We start from the raw sequence: 23360 nt of genomic DNA, 5'->3' as shown, positions 1-23360 counted from the left end.
TGGAGCACTAGTCCTGAGTGGTGATTCTCTTTAGTGTTGTCTAGTGAGTGATTGCAAAGAAGAAAAGTAAAAACAAAAACATAGGATGAGGTTGAAATATGGGTCAAAAACTATATATTTGAGAGAAAAAGTTCTAGCGGGATAGAGAGATAGTTGATCACAGTGGAATGTGTTTCACCGGTGTCTCTGACATCTCCATAGGCCATGAAATTACTAGTCTTTCATTTATCGGCCTTGTTTACACTTGATAAATTCTTATCCCAGTCTTCTGCCTTCTTCCTTGTGCCTCTAACCAAGCTGAATCTCCATTTGATTTTACATAAAACTGTTTGCTACGTCTTTACTTCATGTTCCGTCACCTGAGTCTTTTCTTTCATTTTCTTTTGGATCCGTAGATCTACCAGCTCCCGGACTGAGCTATATGGGAAGTTTTTTCTACATTTCAATGGGACATTTATTGCTGGATTTCCAGCTCTTGGTGCAATGGTTTTCATACAGTTGGCTATTAAAATGTATCACTTTTACTTTAACAATTTCTGGGGGGTAAATGTGTTGAAGATTTGCCTTTAAGCATATTGCCGTTTCAAAGTAAGCTGTCAAAATCGCAGAATATCGGCGATTTGCAAAAATCACTTTTTGATACATTTACCCCCTGATATTTTATAACTTTCGCATTTATTTGATGAGTTACCTTAGTTCCTCTTACTAGATAATGATACAAAACTGAAATAGTAATGCATTAATTGTTAACTTTAAATTATCCAAATTATAGGGTGATCAGATCATAGATCAGGTCAGATTTATACAGGATTTATTTGAAATCTGTTGCTATTCATTGATCTTCTCCTTAATGTCGTCTCTCTCCAGTTCGCACTCATGCAGTACTCCAGCGATTTCATAACACATTTCGATTTCAATCGTTTTTCTGCTGTGAGAGATCCTGCGCGCCTCACTGAAAATATTAAACAGCTTAGACATCTAACCAAAACTGCAACTGGGATCTACAAGGTGATGTAAGTATTTAGAGGTCCTTTCTGGTGCGACCATGAACAATGAGCTAACAGTCCATTGATGTTGTAGTAGAATGGCCCAGGTGTAGTATCTCTGCCGGTTACAGTGCATTACACAGGGAGACACAGTCGGAAGCTGGTAATGGGTCTCTGGAAAGAGTTATTCGTATACAGTCAGTGATCACTTTTTCTGCTACAGTTATGTCCCGGCTCAGTGTTGAGTACAGTACATGACTACTGAACCAACATGTAATAGTATGGGCATAAGATGGTATTCAAAACGGGACAAAGATCTCCCTACATTCGTTTTTCTTCTAAACGACAAAAATGTTTTTTTATACAAGAAGTTGAATGGACAATTTTCATCTCAGTCCGCATTTTCTCACTGTTCTGTTACTCTCTCTTCCTACTATGCCTCCACGCTCTCACTCCATACCTATATTGTCCCCCCGCCACACCTCTCTCATTCCTCCCCGCCCTCCCCCGCACGCTGCTCATCTTGCTAACCTTATCCCCATTTCCCCCCTCTCCTCTCCCCCTTTCTCCTGTGCCCTCTGGAATGCCAGATCCGTCCGCAACAAACTGACTGCTGTCCACGACCTCTTTCTATCCAGCTCCTTTAACCTTCTTGCCATTACTGAAACCTGGCTCTCCGACTCTGACACTGCCTCCCCCGCTGCCCTCTCTTATGGTGGCCTCTCCTTCACCCACTCCACCAGGCCTGGTGCCCGCACAGGCGGTGGAGTGGGCCTCCTCCTTTCTCCCACCTGTACTTTTCGTGTAATTTCCCCGAACCCTCCCTCTCCTTCTCCTCCTTCGAACCCCACTCCATCCGCCTCTTCTACCCCATCCACCTCCGCGTCACTGTCATCTACCGCCCCCCTGGCCCCACCTCCCTCTTCCTTGACAACTTTGCTGCCTGGCTTCCTCACCACCTCTCCTCCGACCTCCCCTCAATAATTCTCAGTGACTTTAACTTCCCCATCGACAACCCTACCGACCCTGCTTCCAGCAAACTGGTCACCCTCTCTTCCTCCCTTGGTCTCACCCAATGGACCTCCTCCTCTACCCACTGCCAGGGTCACTCTCTTGATCTTGTCTTCTCCTACCTTTGTAATCTCTCTGACTTCTCCATCTCTCCCTTTCCTCTATCTGACCACCATCTCCTCTCCTTCTCCCTCTCCTCTTCTCCTGCTCCCCTCCCCCTGCCCAAACCTACTCTGTCCATACGCAACCTCGACGCTCTCGACCCTGTTTCTCTGTCCTCCTCTCTCGATACCCTCCTTTCTCCCCTTTCCTCCCAGGCCTGCCCCAACCAGGCGGTTTCCCTCTACAATCAAACCCTCACCTCCGCTCTGGATGCAGTCGCCCCTGCCCACTCCGTCCACCCCCGCTGCTCCAAACCCCAACCCTGGCACTCCAAATTTACTCGCTTCCTCCAAAAATGCTCCTGCACCGCTGAACGTCACTGGAAAAAAACTCGCTCCCTGGCTGACTTCCTCCACTTTAAATTCATCCTTTCATCCTACAGCTCTGCCGTCTCTCTCGCCAAACAATCTTTCTTTAAATCCCTCATCTCTTCCCAGTCCTCTAATCCCCGCCGCCTCTTTGCCACCTTCAGCACTCTCCTGGCCCCCTCCCCTCCCCCCACCCCCTCCTCCCTGACTGCCTCCGACTTCGCCTCCTTTTTCTCCTTTAAAATTGAGGCCATCTGACTTGAAATCTCCTCCTCCACTCTCTCTTCTACCCCTCTCACTCTTCCGTCCACCCCCCTAAACACCTTCCCCTCCACTCCTTCCGCCCCACCACGGGCGAGGAAGTACACTCTCTCATTTCTCCTCCCCCCCTACTACCTGTCCCCTGGATCCCATCCCCTCCCACCTTCTAAGCTCCCTTTCCCCCACCACCTGCTCCCACCTCGCTCACCTTTTTAATCTCTCCCTCTCCTCCGGCATCTTCCCCTCCTCCTTCAAACATGCTCTCGTATCCCCCATTCTTAAGAAGCCTAATCTCGACCCCACTTCTCTCTCGAACTATCGCCCCATATCTCTTCTCCCCTTTGCCTCCAAAATTCTCGAGAGGCTCATCTGCAGCCGTCTCACCTCCTACCTTTCTGAACACTCCCTCCTTGATCCTCTCCAGTCTGGTTTCCGCCCCCTTCACTCCACTGAAACTGCCCTGGCTAAAGTCACCAATGACCTCCTCTCTGCTAAAGCCAGGGGCCACTTCTCCCTTCTCATCCTCCTTGACCTCTCTGCAGCCTTCGACACCGTTGACCACCCCCTCCTCTTTCACACCCTCCAGTCTCTCGGCCTCTCTGGCCCTGTCCTGTGCTGGTTCACCTCTTACCTCGCTGACCGATCCTTCTGTGTCACCACCACTGAGTCTCTCTCCCCCCGACCACCCTTCCAGTCGGGGTCCCCCAGGGCTCTGTTCTGGACCCCTTACACTTCTCTCTATACACCTCCTCCCTGGGTGAACTCATCAGCTCCTTCGGCTTCAATTACCACCTTTACGCTGACGACACTCAACTATACCTCTCCTCTCCTGATCTCTCTCCCTCCCTCCTCTCTAAAGTGTCCACCTGCCTTTCTGCCATCTGCTCCTGGATGTCCTCTCGATTCCTCAAACTCAACCTCGCCAAAACCGAGCTGATAGTTTTTCCTCCCCCCATACCTCATCCCCTGTCGACCTCTCCATCACTGTCGACAACTCATCTATCTCCTCTGTCACCCAACTTCGCTGCCTTGGTGTCACCCTCGACTCCTCTCTCTCCTTTGGCCCCCATATCCTCTCTCTTGCTAAATCCTGCCGCTTCCAGCTGCACAACATCGCTCGCATCCGGCCCTTCCTCTCCCAAGATGCCCCTCTCCCTCTTGGACTACTGCAACCTCCTCCTTACTGGCCTCCCCCTCTCTCATCTCGCTCCCCTTCGATCTGTACATAATGCAGCCGCTAGGCTTATCTTCCTCTCTCACCACTCCTCTTCTGTCTCCCCCCTCTACCAATCCCTCCACTGGCTCCCCTTCCCCTACAGAACTCTGTTCAAGCTCCTCACTCTTACATACAAGGCCCTCGCCAACGCCACTGCACCCTACCTCTCCGCACTCCTATCTATTCACGCTCCATCCCGTCCTCTCCGATCTGCCAATGACCGTCGCCTATCTTCCCCCCTCATCACCTCCTCCCACGCGCGTATCCAAGACTTTGCCCGCGCTGCCCCCCTCCACTGGAACAAGATCCCTCCCTCCATCAGGACTTCCCCTAACCTGTCCAGTTTCAAACGGGCTTTAAAAACCCACCTTTTACTTAAAGCCTTCCAGTCTCCCACTTAACTACCTACCTTATCCTCTGCCTCTCCCCCTTCTTTCCCCTTCCCTGCCTCCGTCCCTCTACTCTCCCTCTCTCCCCTGCGTTTCTCCGTCTGTCCACCCCTCCCCTTAGATTGTACGCTCCTCTGAGCAGGGCCATCTCTCCTCCAGTTTCCACCACTTCTAACTCTGCTCTCCAGCTACTTTGCCCTCCTCCTCGAGGGCCCTCCTCCCCCCTCTGGGGGTCTCCCGGTCTTCCGTGCCCTCCTTTTGGGCCCCGTCATTTGCGGATACTCCCCCCACCCTCACTAGCTGTGCATTGAGCTTACTGAGTTACTGTGCTTTATGTTTACTGTACTGTGCTGTCTCACCTTGTATTGTAATTCGTTTTTGTCCCTGTACGGCGCCACGGACACCTTGTGGCGCCCTATAAATAAAAATTAATAATAATAATAATCTAAGTAGAAGAAATTCAATCCCTGGTGATGTCTCTTTGGAGCCTCACATAATGGGCAGAATGTTAGGGCAGTAAAACATCACTGGTTTAAAAAAAAATAAGAAATGTTTTACTTTTCAGAGCTGGAATGTCTTCCCGTGAGTCGTTCTGGTTGGAGCCTGTAAACATGTTGTCACACATTGGGGTCTTAGCCACACTTACCATGTCCACCGCTGTCATATCACGGCTAGCTGGGTTTCTCCCGGTCACCAAGTAATCATCTCTCTGCAGCTCCCCTGCATTTCCAAAGTGCTCATCCTTCTGCAAGAATACTAAACGGGAACACAAACTAGTCTGTGATTCGTGAGTTTTAGTATATAAAACTTCAACCTTCAACCAATCACAAAGTCTGATCTAACTCTGATCTAAGTCTGATTTGGAACTTAGGTTGATATCTAAGATATGTGTGTATATATATATATATATATATATATATATATATATATATAATGTTGTTTTGTGTCCTGAATCTCTGTCATTTGTAGTGCCACAAGTGTGCATTACAGGTTCTGGTCTCCTCAGAAATAGAAAGCGTTTTCCCCAATCCTACTATAATAAATGATGTCCCCATAATGTCCATCGTAATGACAGACAAGATGCTGTTCAAGCCGCCTCAACTGTGTGAACCACGTCTACAGAGTGGAGTCTTGTCATGCAGTTTAGCACCCTGAGACCTCTTGTATGTGACGGTTTGTACACATCCTGTGTATAGAAATCAAGATGGCGGTTTTAATCGTTGGAGTATACCACCATGTGTTTAATGTGCGGTTTGCTTTTAGTATATCAGTCTGTTTCCAAAGCTCGCCTCGCACCAGAACATCTGTAGCTCCAACAAACCACAGATTAGCAAATCTATTCATCTGCGTTTCCCAAATAGCCACAACACGAAACGCTGATTATATCTACTAATGTCTGAAACACCTATTCAGGGAGTAGGAACATTCATCATGGAAATGACTTTAACTGGAACCTGGCTGTAAGAGTAATTATCTCAGAGAGGTATTGGGTAATTCCAGGTCCTGTTACCTCAAATATGACATGTAGCAATTCCACAGACCGCCAATCCCGCTCTCACTGCTCAAGGATCCTATGGCCACCGGCCTCTGTAAGCTCCATGGTCACAATATGCTATAGACGTTGGGGTCCTTGAATTAACAATTATGGTCATCTATAAGGTTTTCTGCTTCTTACCAACTGACTATCTGCTAGACAATCATCAATGTTACCATTAAATACCTCCTGTCCTCAATGACTGATGCAGTCTTGGTCCTAACTTACATCTCACAGAGGAGCAGCTATGGTTTGTGTAATCATCCCAAAGACGTAAAAACGCCTCACTCTTCTCAATGCCTGAACCTTCCATTGATCTGGGTACTGACCACTGCTGTCCAGACCTAGAGATCATTACCTTCCCAGCAGGTATTAATCCCCAGGCATACCTGCTATCCAATACTGGCCCAGACAGCTACCTTCTGAGGTATACCCCATGAACCTTGGGCTGTCCAGTTCCAATAGCATGTACCTTCCACTGTCACTATAAATATATATATCTCGTCATCCGGACTTGTAAATGTGGACCCTGTATTATAAATATCCTGTGGTCTTTGGTGCACCTAGGCCTCTCCTCTCCTCATCTCCACCAGGTATAGAGCCTACCCACCATAGAACATAAAAGGGCTCCGACTGCCTTACCGGAGATCTCACACAGGAATGTCTCTCCATTACATTTAGCTAAAGTAATCTTAAATGAAAACTAAATTTAAATTTAATTTAATTACTGAAGTACCACAATATCCATGTCACGGGCACTAGGAGTTCTGCCCAGGATTCACCAGTTGACTATGCTTACCAGAGGGGCGGAGTTTGCACAACTGTCCTCTCGCAGTAGGGTGAATAGTGGAACGTATAAAACAGCAGATGGAGAGAGGATGCCAATGGATTTGATGATAGTCAGTGACTTGCAGCTTTACTGGTAGATGAGTCAGCGACTTGCAGCTATAGTAGAAGATGAGTCAGCGACTTGCAGCTATAGTGGAAAGGCAGGTTTCAACCACGGAGAGCAGGGTGGACGTGAGCAGGTGAAGGGAGGTAATAGGAGAGTCAGTGGTCTGCGGATAGCAAGTTGTACCACTGCTGTGATGGGAAAGACTTGTCCAGATGCAGGTAGATAGCGGGAAGTCAGTGGTCTGCGTATAGCAAGTTGTACCACTGCTGTGATGAGAAGACTTGTCCAGGTGCAGGTAGATAGAGGGGGCATCAGTGGTCTGCGTATAGCAAGTTGTACCACTGCGAGTAGGTGAGGACTTGCCCAGGTGCGGATAAGTGATGGAATGAAAAGAATCAATAACTGTATGAAGACAATGAAAGCACAGAGGAACTGTTCCAAACAGATAAGCAGCATTATAGCTAATAGTCTATGGTGGTATGTATACCGCTGCTGAGTAGAGAGGCTTGTATCAAGCGGATATGCAGTGTATCAGCTAAAAGTCTATAGCGGGTATGGATACCTTCAAGCGAATATTTTTGGTAGAAAGCCATACGCGGTCTCCAATTTTAAGTGGTGGAATAGCTCGCCTCTTTTTATCAGCAAAACACTTGTATCTGGCAGATGTCTTCTTCAGGCAGGATTTAACCTGAGACCAGATATTTTTGAAACTCTGACATACACTACCCACTGCAGGAACTTGGGTGGGAGGGAGGGCAGGAAATTCTGGGAAAGTCGGATGGTGACTGTATAGCACAAAGAATGGACTTTTTGAAGATGACTCGTGATACATGTTGTTATGGGCGAATTCAGCCCATGGAAGTAAATCTACCCAGTTGTCTTGGTTGGCTGAGGAGAACATCCTTATGAAAGCCTCAAGATCTTGGTTGACTCTCTCGGTCTGTCCATTTGATTGAGGATGGTAGGAGGATGATAGTGACAATCGGATACCCAAGGTCTTGCAAAGGGTTCGCCAGAATCTGGAGACGAATTGCACTCCTCTATCCGAAACAATCTCAGATGGACATCCATGAATTCGGAAGATCTCCTTGATAAAATGGTCAGCCAGAGTAGATGAGGAAGGTAAAGCGGTCAAAGGAACAAAATGTGCCATTTTCGAAAATCTATCCACCACTACTCAGATGGTATTGCACTTCTTACTAGGAGGAAGATCGGTGACAAAGTCCATATTAATATGGGTCCAAGGCTTGGAAGGAATGGGTAGTGGTTGAAGTAATCCCGCCGGTGTTCTGCGGGGGGGTTTTAAACTGGGAACACACCTCACACGCGGCCACAAATTCTTTGACATCTCTCCTCATAGAGGGCCACCAGTAGCTTCGAGAAAGGACTTCTAACGTCTTGCGTTCACCCAAATGTCCAGAAAAGCGTGAAGAATGATACCACGATAATATTTTTTTACGTAGAGATGGAGGCACGAGGGTTCTCCCAAATGGTAGGACCTTGGTGGAAGAAGTGGCCAGAGTCACACATTTGGGAACCAATATGGGATGATTAGGACAATCTTCAGCGTCTGAGGACGCCACAAACGCCCGAGATAAGGCGTCTGCTTTTCGATTCTTGGAAGCTGGTTTGAAGGTTATGATAAGCTCAAAACGGGAAAAGAAAAGTGACCATCTTGCTTGACGAGGATTCAAATATTGGGCTGACTGTAAATATAACAGGTTTTTGTGATCCGTAAAAATGGTTACAGGATGACGAGCTTCCTCCAGCAGATATCTCCACTCCTCTAATGCTGCCTTTATGGCCAACAATTCCTTGTCCCCGATAGTGTAATTTCTCTCCGCAGGGAGAAGACCTCGAGAGTAGAAGGCACAAGGATGGAATTTTTGTTGCTCCGATCTTTGAGATAATATGGCCCCTAGGCCAACATTAGAGGCGTCTACCTCAAAAAAGAAAGGAAGAGTCACGTTAGGCTGTCGAAGAACAGGAGCGGAAGAGAAGTACTTCTTGAGAAACTGGAAGCTTGAAGGGCCTCGGAGGACCATTGTTTAGTGTTAGCTCCCTTCCGGGTCAGAACCACTATTGGAGAAGCGATGGAGGAAAAACCTTGAATGAAACGTCTGTAGTAGTTTGCAAAACCTAAAAAGCGTTGGATTGCTCTGAGAGTAGATGGCTGGGGCCAACGTAGTACAGCGTTCACCTTTTCAGGATCCATCTTTAGACCAACTCCGGACACAATATATCCCAAGAATGGAATCTGGGATAGCTCAAAGGAACATTTTTCTAACTTGCAGAATAAAGAGTTTCTCCGGAGACTGGAAAGGACCTCTGCCACATGTTGATGATGAGTAGGCAGATCCTGAGAAAAGATTAATATGTCGTCCAGGTAGACGACGACACAGACATACAATAAGTGTCACTCACCGGAGTGTGAGTGCCTCCACTCTGGTACGTGGTTCTCCATCTTTCCCGCTTACACCTGTGTTGAACCGCGGCCGTCCGCCATCCTGTCGCACTGCTAATGTGCAGGTCCCTTTAACAACTACACCTGACCACTAATGTGATTGATGGATCAATCACCTCACCCTACTTAAGGCACCTGCAGCCTTAGGTAGTGGCCTGATCTTGGAGTCTCATTCCCAGTGATTCTCTATAGGTGTCTGCAGTTTCCAAGCTGCTTCCAGCTCTACTCGTGTCTGCAGTTTCCAAGCTGCTTCCAGCTCTACTCGTGTCTGCAGTTTCCAAGCTGCTTCCAGCTCTACTCGTGTCTGCAGTTTCCAAGCTGCTTCCAGCTCTACTCATCGGCGGTTCCCATACCCGCTACAGCGTGTTTACTCAGCTGATCGTCTGCAGTTTCCAAGCTGCTTCCAGCTCTACTCATCGGCGGTTCCCATACCCGCTACAGCATTACTACTCAGCTGATCGTCTGCAGTTTCCAAGCTGCTTCCTGCTCTACTCACCGGCGGTTTCCATACCCGCTACAGCGTGTCTACTCAGCTGATCGTCTGCAGTTTCCAAGCTGCTTCCTGCTCTACTCACCGGCGGTTCCCATACCCGCTACAGCGTGTCTACTCAGCTGATCGTCTACAGTTTCCAAGCTGCTTCCTGCTCTACTCACCGGCGGTTTTCAAGCTGCTTCCTGCTCTACTCAACGGCGGTTCCCATACCCGCTACAGCGTGTCTACTCAGCTGATCGCTTCTTCAGCTTCCCAGCTGATTCCTGCTCTACTTGGTATGCATAACCACTATTGACTATTATTGTTTACTTGCATACCTATTGAACTATACGTGACTACTGCACTAAGGTACAGTTACATATGATAGACTGTCTATGCTACATTGCCTGTTTACCCGGACAAGCTTCTCACTCAGCTGCGGTATGCTCTCATCATATTGACTTTGTTGTTACTTGCATATCCGCGCTGACCCGCTTCTCCACGCTGCAGAGCCAGCTACTATATTGACAGACTATTCATTGTACTTACCTACTTGTGTTATACAAAACTCCTTTCTACTTGCGCTGTTTCCACACAGCTACAGTTTGCCGTTTCCACACCACTCTCCTGCACCTGGACAAGTCCTCATTCCTCCTCACAGCAGTGATACAACTTGCTACACGCAGACCACTGACTTCCCTGCTACCTACCAGCACCTGGACAAGTCCTCCTATCACAGCAGTGGTACAACTTGCTATACGCAGACCACTGACTCTCCTGCTACCTACCTACACCTGGACATTCCTCATCACAGCGGTGGTACAACTTGCTATACGCAGACCACCGACTACCCCGCTACCTACCTGCACCAGTACAACTCTTCCCATCACAGCGGTGGTACAACTTGCTATACGCAGACCACCGACTACCCTGCTACCTACCTGCACCAGGACAACCTCCTCATCACTACAGTGGTATAACTTGCTGTACGCAGACCACTGACTCCTCCACGAGCTACCTTCACCTACTCACGTCCTCTCATCTCGTCTGAAGCTATATCGCTTCTTCTCTACAGTTCCAAGTCGTTGACCTTCCACCATCAACAGCTGCAAGTCATTGACTTCATAAGACATTCTCTACTTTCATGCTGTTATCCTCATGCCAATCATTCACCTAACTGCCCTGAGGTCCGTGGTCAACACCGCCCCTCTGTCAGTTATAACTTCAGGTGAAACTCGGGTATAAACTCCTAGTGCCCGTGACAATAAGTCCCGGAAGATCTCATTCACGAAACCCTGGAAGACAGCGGGGACGTTACACAACCCGAAGGGCATAACTAGATATTCATAGTGACCATCCCTGGTGTTAAAAGCTGACTTCCATTCGTCTCCAGACTTGATCCGGATTAAGTTGTAAGCACCTCGAAGATCAAGTTTGGTGAATATCCGGGCTCCCTTAATGCTATCAAAGAGCTCGGTAATTAGTGGAATAGGATACCAAATTTTTAATAGTAATGGCATTGAGACCACGATAATCTATACAGGGTCGTAATGATCCATCCTTCTTCTTCACAAAAAAGAACCCCGCTCCAGCGGGAGAAGTGGAAGGTCGGATAAATCCTCGCTGGAGGTTCTCCTTGATATACTCAGAAGTTGCTTGGGTTTCTGGTAGCGAGAGTGGATACACACGACCCCTGGGAGGGTTCTTGTCAGGTTGTAAGTCAATCGGACAATCCCACGCCCTATGGGGAGGAAGGCGTTCGGACTGGACCTTATCGAATACATCCGCGAAGGAAGCATACTGTGGAGTAAGACCCGGCGGGCAAGGTGAAATGGAAGACTGGTGTATTTTGAGTGGAACAACTTGAGACAGACATCTATGACGACAATCCGGACCCCAGGAAGTGACTTGAGGAGTGTTCCAGTCAATCTGAGGAGAATGATGTTGAAGCCATGGAAGACCAAGTACGATGGGACTGGTGGTAACAGGAAGGACCAGTAAGGAAATCTTCTCTTGGTGTAAGGCTCCGATTTGAAGGGTCAATGGAGACGTACTTTGAGTAATGAGTCCATTAATTATGCGTGACCCATCGATAGCAGTAACAGCTATAGGTGCTTTTAAAGGAATCACTGGTAGGGACCATTGATTCACTAGAGAACTAGAGATAAAGTTTCCAGCAGCTCCAGAATCCAGAAGTGCTTGAGACATAAACTATTTGGTAGCAAAGGAAACGGTAACATCAAAAGCACAGATTTTAGCATTCGTAGAACATGGAGAGGACTCCAGGGACCCTAACCTTAGCTCTCCAGAACTGGTTAGGGCCTGGCATTTCCCGACCTTTTAGGGCATGAGTTCAGCATGTGAGTAGAGTCAGCGCAATAGATACAGAGTCTATTCTTCACTCGTCGCTCTCTCTCTTCAGATGTTAATTTAGAGCGACCTACCTCCATGGGTTCTACTGGAGGTGGAAGATGACGAACTTGGGATACTGAGGGAACAGGCGCTTTGTAAGAAGTTACTCTTTCGGAATCTCTCTCACGAAACCTCATGTGTACACGCATAGAGAAATCAAATCATCCAAGGAGGAGGGTAACTCTTGTGAGGTCAGTGCGTCTTTGATTTTGTCGGCAAGCCCCTGCCAGAAGGCAGCTATCAGCGCTTCAGTGTTCCATTGGAGCTCAGAGGCAAGAATCCGGAATTGGATGACGTACTGAGCTACAGACCGAGATCCTTGGCGTAGTCGAAGGATACTGGAAGCCGCAGAGATAACACGACCAGGTTCGTCAAAAATTCTTCGAAACATAGAAATAAACATGGCACTATCCTCCAATAAGGGGTCATTTCTTTCCCACAGAGGGGAGGCCCATGCGAGAGCCTGTCCGGAAAACAAAGAGATGAGATAGGCCACTTTGGAACGATGAGTAGAAAAGTTATGAGGTTGGAGTTCGAAATGAATGGAACATTGGTTAAGAAAACCCCTACAGGTTTTGGGGTCTCCATCATACTTAGAAGGAGTAGGCAGGTGTAGCGTGGAAGCAGTAGACACCTGGGATGGCACTGGGGGAGAAGAAGGAGGTACTGGAGGGTCAACAGTAGCTGCTACATTTTGCTCAGGGATTCCTCGGGAGGCTAAAGCCTGACAACATTGGAACAACTGTTGCTGTTGAACATCTTGTTGTTCAATCCGAGTAACCAGGTACTGCAGCATCTCTTTAGCTGTTGGTTCCGATTCTGGGTCCGTCATGGCCTGATCTTACTGTCACAGGCACTAGGAGTTCTGCCCAGGATTCACCAGTTGACTATGCTTACCAGAGGGGCGGAGTTTGCACAACTGTCCTCTGGCAGTAGGGTGAATAGTGGAACGTATATAACAGCAGATGGAGAGAGGATGCCAATGGATTTGATGATAGTCAGTGACTTGCAGCTTTACTGGTAGATGAGTCAGCGACTTGCAGCTACAGTAGAAGATGAGTCAGCGACTTGCAGCTATAGTGGAAAGGCAGGTTTCAACCACGGAGAGCAGGGTGGACGTGAGCAGGTGAAGGGAGGTAATAGGAGAGTCAGTGGTCTGCGGATAGCAAGTTGTACCACTGCTGTGATGGGAAAGACTTGTCCAGGTGCAGGTAGATAGCGGGAAGTCAGTGGTCTGCGTATAGCAAGTTGTACCACTGCTGTGATGAGAAGACTTGTCCAGGTGCAGGTAGATAGAGGGGGCGTCAGTGGTCTGCGTATAGCAAGTTGTACCACTGCGAGTAGGTGAGGACTTGTCCAGGTGCGGATAAGTGATGGAATGAAAAGAATCAATAACTGTATGAAGACAATGAAAGCACAGAGGAACTGTTCCAAACAGATAAGCAGCGTTATAGCTAATAGTCTATGGTGGTATGTATACCGCTGCTGAGTAGAGAGGCTTGTATCAAGCGGATATGCAGCGTATCAGCTAAAAGTCTATAGCGGGTATGGATACCGCTGCTGAGTACAGAAGCTTGTCCTAAGTGGATATGCAGCGTATCAGCTAAAAGTCTATAGCGGGTATGGATACCGCTGCTGAGTAGAGAAACTTGTCCTAAGCGGATATGCAAGGTAACAGTTGATAGTCAATAACAAGTAAGCATACCGCTGATGAGTAGAGAAGCTTGTCCACGAGGATATGCAGGTACAGCAGGAGCGCTGAACGGCTGTAGCGGGTATGGGAACCGCAGGTGAGCAGAACAGGTAATCCAACAGACAGCTGTGGACACAAGCAGGATACAGGAGTCAGTAGCGGGTATGAGAACTGCTGATGAGCGAAGCAGGTAATCCAGCAGACAGCTGAGGACACGAGCAGGACACAGGAGTCAGTAGCGGGTATGGGATCCACCGATGATTAGAGCAGGTAATCAGCAGGAAACTGAAGACACGAGCAGAACACAGGAGACACCTTCAGAGACTCACAGGGAATGAGACTCAAGATCAGGCAACGATGTAATGAGCACAGGTGCCTTAAATAGTGAGAGGTGCCTGATCCACCAATTAGATTAAAAGCAAAGGTCATAAGAGTTCTTGGATGCTGCACATGCGCAGTCCCTCAAGATGGCAGACAGCCGCGGCTCAGGACAGGCGCCGGCAGGAAGGCTAGAGAACCATGTACCAGCGCAGAGGCACTCACGGTCCGGCGAGTGACAATCCATCTGCTATGCAGCCGTGCATCCTATACATCTCGACAAACTCACGTGAGCCTGGGATTGCTGTAAGTAAATGCTCTCACACTCAGACCCATCAGCCCACCTCCATAGTAATTACCTCTGCAGGGGGTTCCTGCCTTAGAGCGCGCCTACTAAGGGCCCACAACTATACCATTTACCCTCCATGTGAATAGACTTTAGTTTTTAATTTAAGGCCTTTGATATAATAATAACAAATCTGGGTCTGGAAAGCAGTTGAGAAATGAGAACACTATTATCTCACTTATCATTATATTAACAGTATAAGCACGACGTTTATGAGTGAATTATGTCTATGATGCTTTTGTCTGAGCAGGGCACATCATATACCAAATTAAAGGTCTTAGTCTCTAGATTTGCTGAAAAATACGGTGTTGTAATCGATTACATTGTTTCTGAGATTTTTCGCAAAACATCCACCTACCCATTTACAACAATGCATTACCATTGTCCTCAGGAAATTGTAACAGTTGGAAACACACCTGTGCACCTGTGGAACATGTGACCTGCTGGGTAGTCTTAGAACTGTGACAGTTATTTGCAGTTCTGCTGGGTGACCTGGAACATTTGACCTGCTGGCTGGTATGGAAACTGTGACATTTATTTCCAGCCACATTAATCAGCGTGTCTTGCAGGTACCTTGGCCAGCAATGTAACTTCAATGGAAGAGATTATAAATATAATTTAGCGTATAAAGAAATTCTTTAGTTCCTTTAATATAGCGATTGATAATAGTTATTTATTCATTATTCTCCATTCCTAAAATTTCAACATGTAATGTAGTGTATAAAAAATTTGTTGATTTCTGCTAATAAAACAATTTAGTCATTACATTTACAGTTTAATTTAAGGCGGCTACCCCAGAGTTTCTCTAGTATACATGAATAAATGAATGAATAGATGAGGGGGTCAAGACAGTGTACATGTCAAAACTGTTTGCATTGTGTGGCTACTGTGTCCTGCTTTCAGGCCCTCCACCAACAGAACAGATATTTAATTTTATTTCTCTCCCCAGACATGAGCTATTTGTCCCCAATGCTGGATCACGCGACAGAGCCCAGAAACTTCTTATTGTCATAACTGATGGAAGGATAGAAGGAGATGGCAAGGATCTTAAAGAATCAGTTGCAGAAGCAGAAAAACAAGGGGTTGTTAGGTTTGCCATTGGGGTAAGTATCATAATACAAAGCCAAGTATTCATAAAGAAGACCACTAAGATATCTGTTCTGTAGGACATTTGTGATAGAGTACCGTGTTTAATCATTGTTCTTTAATTGGATCACAGGTGGGACAGGCCTTCAAAAATGATATGACTTACGAAGAGTTACAAACTATTGCATCATCAGATGACCGAATCCTGCAAGTCCATGACTTCTCAGCCCTCAGTGAGTTCCAGAATACCCTGCAGAACAGAATTTTTGCTATTGAAGGTAATATGATCATACCTCTTATTACTTTCTTCCTCTTCTCCTCCATTTAAGTTAATTTGCTCAATAATCTTAGGTCACTCGTAAAACGTGCTTGGCCCACCTGCAGATGTTTCTGACTTTTGTGCAAAATGTTCCACTATAAGTACCTACAGCAGTGGTTCCCAAACTTTTACAGTTCGCAGCACCCTTAGAGTCTCCAAATTTTTTCAAGGAACCCCTCCAAAATAATTACTGATCAGTCCTGTTTTAAAAGTAGTTGGGTCAAAAAATTGTAATAAGTATTTAGGTCATGACAGAAATACTTATTTAGTTGTATGCAAAAATGCCCCTCTGCATCCAGGCACACTGCCCCCTCTGCATCCAGGCACACTGCCCCCTCTGCATCCAGGCACACTGCCCCCTCTGCAACCAGGCACGCTGCCCCCTCTGCAACCAGGCACACTGCCCCCTCTGCATCCAGGCCCACTGCCCTCTCTCACGTTGCCCCCTCTGCCCTCTGTCCCCTCCTCTGCCCTCTGTCACGCTGTCCCCTCCTCTGCCCTCTCTCACCCTCCTCTGCCCTCTCTCACGCTGTCACCCTCCTCTGCCATCTGCCCTCCTCCTCTGCTCTCTGTCCCCCTCCTCTGCTCTCTGTCCCCCTCTTCTGCTCTCTGTCCCCCTCTTCTGCTCTCTGTCCCCCTCTTCTGCTCTCTGTCCCCCTCCTCTGCCATCTGTCCTCCTTCTCTGCCATCTGTCCCCCTCCTCCTCTGCTCTCTGACCCCCTCCTCTGCCATCTGACCCCCTCCTCTGCCATCTGCCCTCTGTCCCCCTCCTCTGCCCTCTGTCCCCCTCCTCTGCTCTCTGTCCCCCTCCTCTGCTCTCTGTCCCCCTCCTCTGCCCTCTGACCCCCTCCTCTGCCATCTGACCCCCTCCTCTGCCATCTGTCCCCCTCCTCTGCTCTCTGTCCTCCTTCTCTGCCCCGCGCCAGGTGCCAGCTATAGAAAAAAAGAAAGCAAACAGAAACTTACCAATCCGCGCGGCGCTAGGACCCTGCAGCCTCCTCTCTTGCGCAGCTGTCACTGACGTTGATATTCAGTGACAGCTGCGGGAGAGGAGGCTGCAGGGTCCTAGCGCCGCATGGATTGGTAAGTTTCTTTTTGCTTTCTTTTTTTTCTAGGGCTGGCTGGCGGCACCCCAGTGACAGCGCCGCGGCACCCCTGGGAACTGCCGACCTACAGTTATCTCTGACCCCTTTATTACCTTTTTTGTGTTGTCTTCTCAGCTGCTGAGACTTAGGGCTGCCACTAGGGGGGCATGGGAGGTGCAACTGTATGGAGCTGTTATGAACCACTATTGCTAAGGCTCATCTGTAGTTTCCTCTGACCACATCCCAGATCTGTTAATCACTGCTGTGTCCCGGCAAGAACTTACAGCCGGGTGGATGCGCAGGGGTATCTGATTAATCAATCAGCCTCTTGTGGCTGATTTAGAGGGCTGTTGCCCTGATGTTTTGATTGGGCAATATCACTATTTAAGGCAGGAAGGGTTTAGCCTCCCTGAAAGTTATAGCGGTTCTGTACTTCACGTTACGGACCAGCTCCAGTCTTGTGGATACTCTGCCTGATTGCTGTTGTCACTGCTGGCTTGTTTCTGGACCCTGCTTGGACTCTGATTCCCCCTGACCTTGGCTTTGTTTATTGGACTCTCATTGCCAGCCCTGACCTCTGGCCCGTCCCCGTTTATCCTGCTTTCTACGGACCCCTGACCCTTAGACTGATCCTGACTTTATCTCTGATTTCCGGTTGCTGCCTCCTATCTTGGCGCTACGGTACTGCATGTAAACTTCTACTATGCCAGAGATAAGACCTGGGAGCATCCAAGTACCTGTGAGTGCAACAAGCTCCACAGGAGAGACAGCTGCTATAGATGAAGACCTCTTATGCCCGTCCTAGAAGTTCATATCAGTAGCCATTAGCCCTAACATTGTAACCGGCCCCAAAAGAATATTATTGGAGTATTCTGCCTCGATGGACCCCAGTCAAACAAGTCCTAGTCCTGTTCAGGTCCTAGCTGGCCACATTCAGACCATTTATTCATACAGGAGGAAACCTCAAAGTCCTCTCAGGTCACCCTGGTACCGCAGGTGAGCACGAGTTAAATTTAACGGACTGCTTCTCTGGGGGCCGAGCCTGTTCCGCTCCTCGGGATCTGAGCAACAATAGGTTTGGTATTGTCATCTCCCTTTTCCAGGGTGACTTTCAATCTTGGGCTTTCAGCTTAGGTCCAAGTAGTCCTGCCCTGCAGTCTGTTGATGTATTTTTTAACACCCTGGGCCTTCTCTATGATGATCCGGATCGTTTGACCTCAGCCGAATCACATCTAAGGTCCCTGAGACAAGGTCAGCAGACTGATGAAGAGTACTGTGCTAATTTCAGGCACTGGACCACTGATAGCGTGTGGTGTGACCTTGCCCTTTGCAGTCATTTTTGCCTTGGTTTGTCCGAGCAGATCAAGGACTCCCTGGTGCAATATCCTTCACCAACTACTCTGGAGAGTTTCATGCAGTTGGTGATTAATATTGACTGAAGGATTAAAGAAAGGAAAGCTGAGAAGGAGGTATCATCATCATCATCCTTTACCCATCCGGTCTCCTATTCTGCACCTCTGGAATCTTCTGAACCCATGCAATTGGGGGCTTATTGTCTTTTCCCTGAGGAAAGATCAAGTCGACGCTCCCTGGGTCTCTGTCTGTACTGTGGCAACAAGGGCCATCTCCTTTGTTCCTGCCCTAACAAGGCGAGAAAATATCAGGCCTAAGCATTAAGGAAGAGGAGCGCCTTAGTCTTCAGATAGTCTGTTCCAAAAATTCTGTTTTGGTTCCTGCCCAAATTGCCTTTGGTGCTAATTCCACCTCTGTCTCCGCCTTCTTGGATAGTGGCGCAACCGGTACTTTCCTTGGTGTGGAATTCATCCAGACTTTAGGAATTGGATGGAAACCACTTGACTGATGGCAGAATCATTTCTAAGTCTCCACTTCTGCAACTTTTTGTGTGTACCCTCCATTTCACAACCTTCTCTTTCTACCTGGTCTCCTGTCCTTCTGTGCCTCTGATTCTGGGGCATCCATGGCTCCAGTTCCACAATCCTATTGAATTGATCAAGGGGGAGATCATTTGTTAGAGTACTGCCTGCTCCTCCACCTGTCTGACCTTACTCCTTTGGGTCCTGCAGCCTTGTTCTGAGTGGCTTCTCATTCCCTACTAGGATTTTCAAGATTTTTTTCTAAGAAGTAGGTGAACTTTCATCCTCCCCATCTGGCATATGATTGTGCCATTTACCTCATCCCTGGCTCTAAGCTACCTAAACGTAGATTGTATGCACTTTCAATCCCAGAGACAAGGCTATGAAAGTGTATGTGGAGGAAAACTTGCCAAAAAGGGTTTATCAGACCATCTAATCCACCAGTTGGAGCCGGTTTCTTTTTTGTCTCCAAGAAGGATGGGAGCCTGAGACCATTCATAGTGTCACGGTTTGGTATTCTGGACTCTGAATCTGTTCAATAGATGTTTAGAAGAATGGATCCTCGGGGAGTATTGTAACACACTGGCAAGTGGTAGTAGCACCCGGAGGGTGAATAGATGACAGATGCAGGATACAAGTACAATCAGCGGTTTAATGATGACTGGATGAGTAACAAGAAAGTCTTAATATATATATATATATACACAACAGGAGCGTAGTAAAAGGTGAACAGAGCCATCGACAATATCATAGGCAATGAGAACAATCAGCATGTAATCAAATATGGCAGATAATGAACAGTCCAGCAAACAAGTGGCAGCAGGTATATGGTATCACAGTAAAACAGCACACATCAGAGGAGAGAGTAACAGTCCAGGCAGCAATATAATCACAACTGATGTAGCAGGAATCCAGCACCATACAATGCCTTAATATGCTTAAATGACACAGGAACAGTTTAGCCAGAGAAGATAACAACAAGCAACTTGATGATACGACCTGTAGTGCCACTGAGCCACAGAGGAGAATGCGGAGTAGATGAACCTTGAACAGGACAACTCTGATAGATGACTTGAAAGGTAACGATCTCCTTTAAGCAGCACGGTCCGTGTAGACAAATGTAGCTTACACGATCCAGCCCGTGGAACAGGATTACAACTGAGGCAGGTGCAGCTTGAGCGGTATAGCCCATGAAGTAGCACACAGCGGAGACAGGTGCAGCTTGAGCGGTATAGCCCGTGGAGTAGCACACAGCGGAAACAGGTGCAGCTTGAGCGGTATAGCCTGTGGAGTAGCACACAGCGGAGACAGGTGCAGCTTAAGCAATATAGCCTGTGGAGTAGCACACAGCAGAGGCACTGACGATACAAGTGAGAGCTCATGGAATAGGTAGGAACCTATCCAGACAGGTAACTTGATCAACAGACACCGAGGAAAGGGAGGAAGTGCCTTTTCAAATCTGGAGCCCAAAACAGGAACCAATAGGAATCTTAAGAAAAGTAGACAGGTAATCAGTCTGCACATGCGCAGATCAGGACTTAGGGATTTGAGGTCTGCTAATGAGACGCAGGTGAATGTCTCAGCCTTTGTCCATGGAAGCCAAATGAGCAGCGTGTGACACATAGATTTTCAAGACCTAAGCAATATATTGGTCAGAAACACATATCAGTTTCCCTTTATCTCTGTTCTCTTTGACCAGCTCAAACAGGTCACTATCTATTCTAAGATTGATTTGCAGGAAATTAATAATCTCATCTGTATTAGGGAAGGGGACATGTGAAAAACTACCTTCAATACCCACTTGGGTCACTGCCATTTGATCTCTGCAATGCAGCCGCTGTTTTCCAAGATCTGATCAATGACGTCCTGCAGGATTTCCTGGGCAAATTCGACGTAGTCTACCTTGTTGTCATCTTGATCTATTCCCAGTCCCTGCACAACACCACCAGCATGTCAGAGAGGTAAACTCTCGCTAAACTCGAGAAGTTTGAGGTCACCAAAGTTGCATTCCTGGTGTATGTCATCTCCCCTTGTGAGTTCTCTATGGATCCCAGCAAGGTCCAGACAATCCAGGATTGGGTGCTGCCTACGAATTTGACAGCCATTGAAAGCTTATTGGGCTTTGCTAACTATTATAGGAGGCTCATCCGTTCATTCTCTTTGCTGACTATCTCTGACACAGTCAATTGGTGTTTTTCAGCTTTGATTTGCTTAAAGGCTCTCAAAAGTGCCTTCATTTTTGCTTCAGTTCTCAGACACCCAAATCCAGAACTTCCATTTGTAATTGAGGTGGACACTTCAGACGTAGGAGTTAGTGCTATCCTTTCCCGAAAGGATCCTCATGACCATGGGCTACACCCCTGTGCATATCTCTCCCGGAAGTTCTGCATAGACCAATTATGATGTAGGCAATCGAGGGTTGTTAGCTACCGAGTGGGTGTTCGAAAAGTGGTGACACTGGCTTGAGAGAGCAGCCCATGTGATCTCAATATCCACTGACCACAAAAATCTCCAGTACATCCAGTCTGCTGAAACCATGAACTCCAGGCAAACTCGATGAGCTCTCTTCTTCACCAACTTCAAATTCATCATTGCGTTACAACCGAGGTCTAGGAACATAAGGGCAGATGCTTTGTTCCGCAGTTTCATCTCCACTTATCTCTCAGCTACTAAACCCTATCTTATTTTTCCTGCTTCCTCCATCATTTCAGGCTTGACTCTAGAACTGGCCATGACTCTTCACAATCTTCAGAACCTGGCACATACTGAAACTCCTACTGACAGGATGTTTATTCCAGACCACCTTAGGATGGCGGTACTCACAGAGTCTCATGAAAGCAAAACCTCTGGACATCCTGGAATTTCCAAGATTATCGAGAATCTGCCATGTGTAGTGTGGTGGCCCTCCTTGTCTGATGATGTCAGAGAGTTTGTGCTTCCCTGTGACGCCTGCGTAAGAAACAAGTAGTCCCGTAATTGTCTGGTAGGTCCACTCATGCCTCTGTCTGTTCCAGAAAGACTCTGGACACACTTATGAATGGACTTTACTGTGACTGGCTATAACACCATCTGGGTAACTGTTGACCGGTTCAGTAAATTGGCCCATTTCATCCCACTTATGGGGTTGCGTGTGCACGAACCTTGGCTTCACTGTTCACCCAGCATGTCTTCCAGCTTCATGGACTTCCCATAAACATCAGGTCAGACCATGTCTCTCAATTTGGGGCTTCCATATGGAGATCTATCTCTACCCTTCTCGAGAGTAAGTTCAGTTTTTCCTCAGCTTACCATCTGCAGTCAATCTCTTGAGCAATTTCTACGCATCAATGTATCAAAATTTCATGACAATTGGGCTACTCTGCTCCCATGGGTGGAATTCGCCTACAACAATGCCTTCCATTCATCTACACATGTATCTCCCTTCTTCTGCACCCTCGGTTTCCATCCTCTGGCAAACATTTTGGCCTTTCTGGTTCCCTCAGTTCTGTCTAATGTTCGCCATACTGCTGTTCACATCACACGGATATGGAGGAAGGTTCATGCTGCCTTCAAACAAGCCTCTTTTAGATCTAAGTACTTTCAGATCTGCATCGCAGACAGTGTTCTATTAAGGTTGGTGACAGACTCTGGCTCTCAACATGAAACATCTAACTCTGACAACACTGCAGAAAACTTGGTCCCAGGTTCATTGGGCCTTTTGTCATTATTAAATAAGTTAATCAAGTGGCCTTCAAATTGGATCTTGATAAGTAATATGGGGTGATTAATGTGGATGTGTGTCTCTTTGTATAATATGTTTGGAGTGTTAATTGTAGTATATGGGGCAGGTATTTTATATGGAGTGCAAAGGCATGTGCTAATAGTAGTAAAACTTTTCCTACAGTAAGTGCAATATACAGAATATCTCTATCTCACAGTATCTGTGCTGTGTTTTTCGAAGGACCATCTTCTGTCTTTCTCTGTGGCAAAGGGCATGTGGTGAGGTCTGTGGGGCATGTGGTGAGGTCTCAGGGACATGCAGGGGGCTGTGATGGGCATGTAAAGTGCATGGGTGGACTTCTGGGAGGCATATTGTTGCTCAGGGTGTCATTGTTCCATGCACAACATCAGCGTACACTGGACCGATGGGGGATGGTCAAAGAGAAGAGGGGGGGGCTGCCTGTTTCATTTGTACCGGGCCCCACAATCCCTTATGACAGCCCTGCTGAGAATACTAATCACAGGACAATGTAAAAGTCAAGTATGAGGACCCACATAACAAAAGAGCTCACAGGTGTGGCCTAATGAAAGGTCTGATGTGATTGTGATGTGGTCTAATGTCTTTGTGGTCATGGCTGACTGGAGGTCTATGGAAAGAAACAACTGAGGTCAGGTAAAAGAGGACGCTGTCACAAACTCCTACATTTGTTTATACAGAGATGGGTAAACTAAAACTTTGTTTGGCATACACTTTCCTTTATTCTAGGCCCAGTCAAGCAAAACATGTTGAGGATAGAGTGCCTTTATAACCTACATACTTCTTATAGATC

The 23360-nt window shown here is 47.3% G+C and overlaps 1 protein-coding gene across 2 annotated transcripts in view; it reads left to right on the top strand.

The window, feature by feature from the left end:
- Positions 1–23360, top strand: part of LOC142097131 (integrin alpha-X-like) — a 149287-nt gene that overhangs the window by 58970 nt on the left and 66957 nt on the right. For both annotated transcript variants that reach the window (XM_075178733.1, XM_075178734.1), the window contains exons 7-9: positions 868–1013; positions 15417–15570; positions 15687–15831. In XM_075178733.1, the coding sequence (XP_075034834.1) occupies positions 868–1013; positions 15417–15570; positions 15687–15831 (445 nt within the window). The remainder of the gene's footprint in view (positions 1–867; positions 1014–15416; positions 15571–15686; positions 15832–23360) is intronic.

Source organism: Mixophyes fleayi, chromosome 7, assembly GCF_038048845.1.
Source record: "Mixophyes fleayi isolate aMixFle1 chromosome 7, aMixFle1.hap1, whole genome shotgun sequence".
Lineage (NCBI taxonomy): Eukaryota > Metazoa > Chordata > Amphibia > Anura > Limnodynastidae > Mixophyes > Mixophyes fleayi.
The sequence above is the reverse complement of the archived record's forward strand: the minus strand, read 5'-3'. Positions and strand labels throughout refer to the sequence as shown.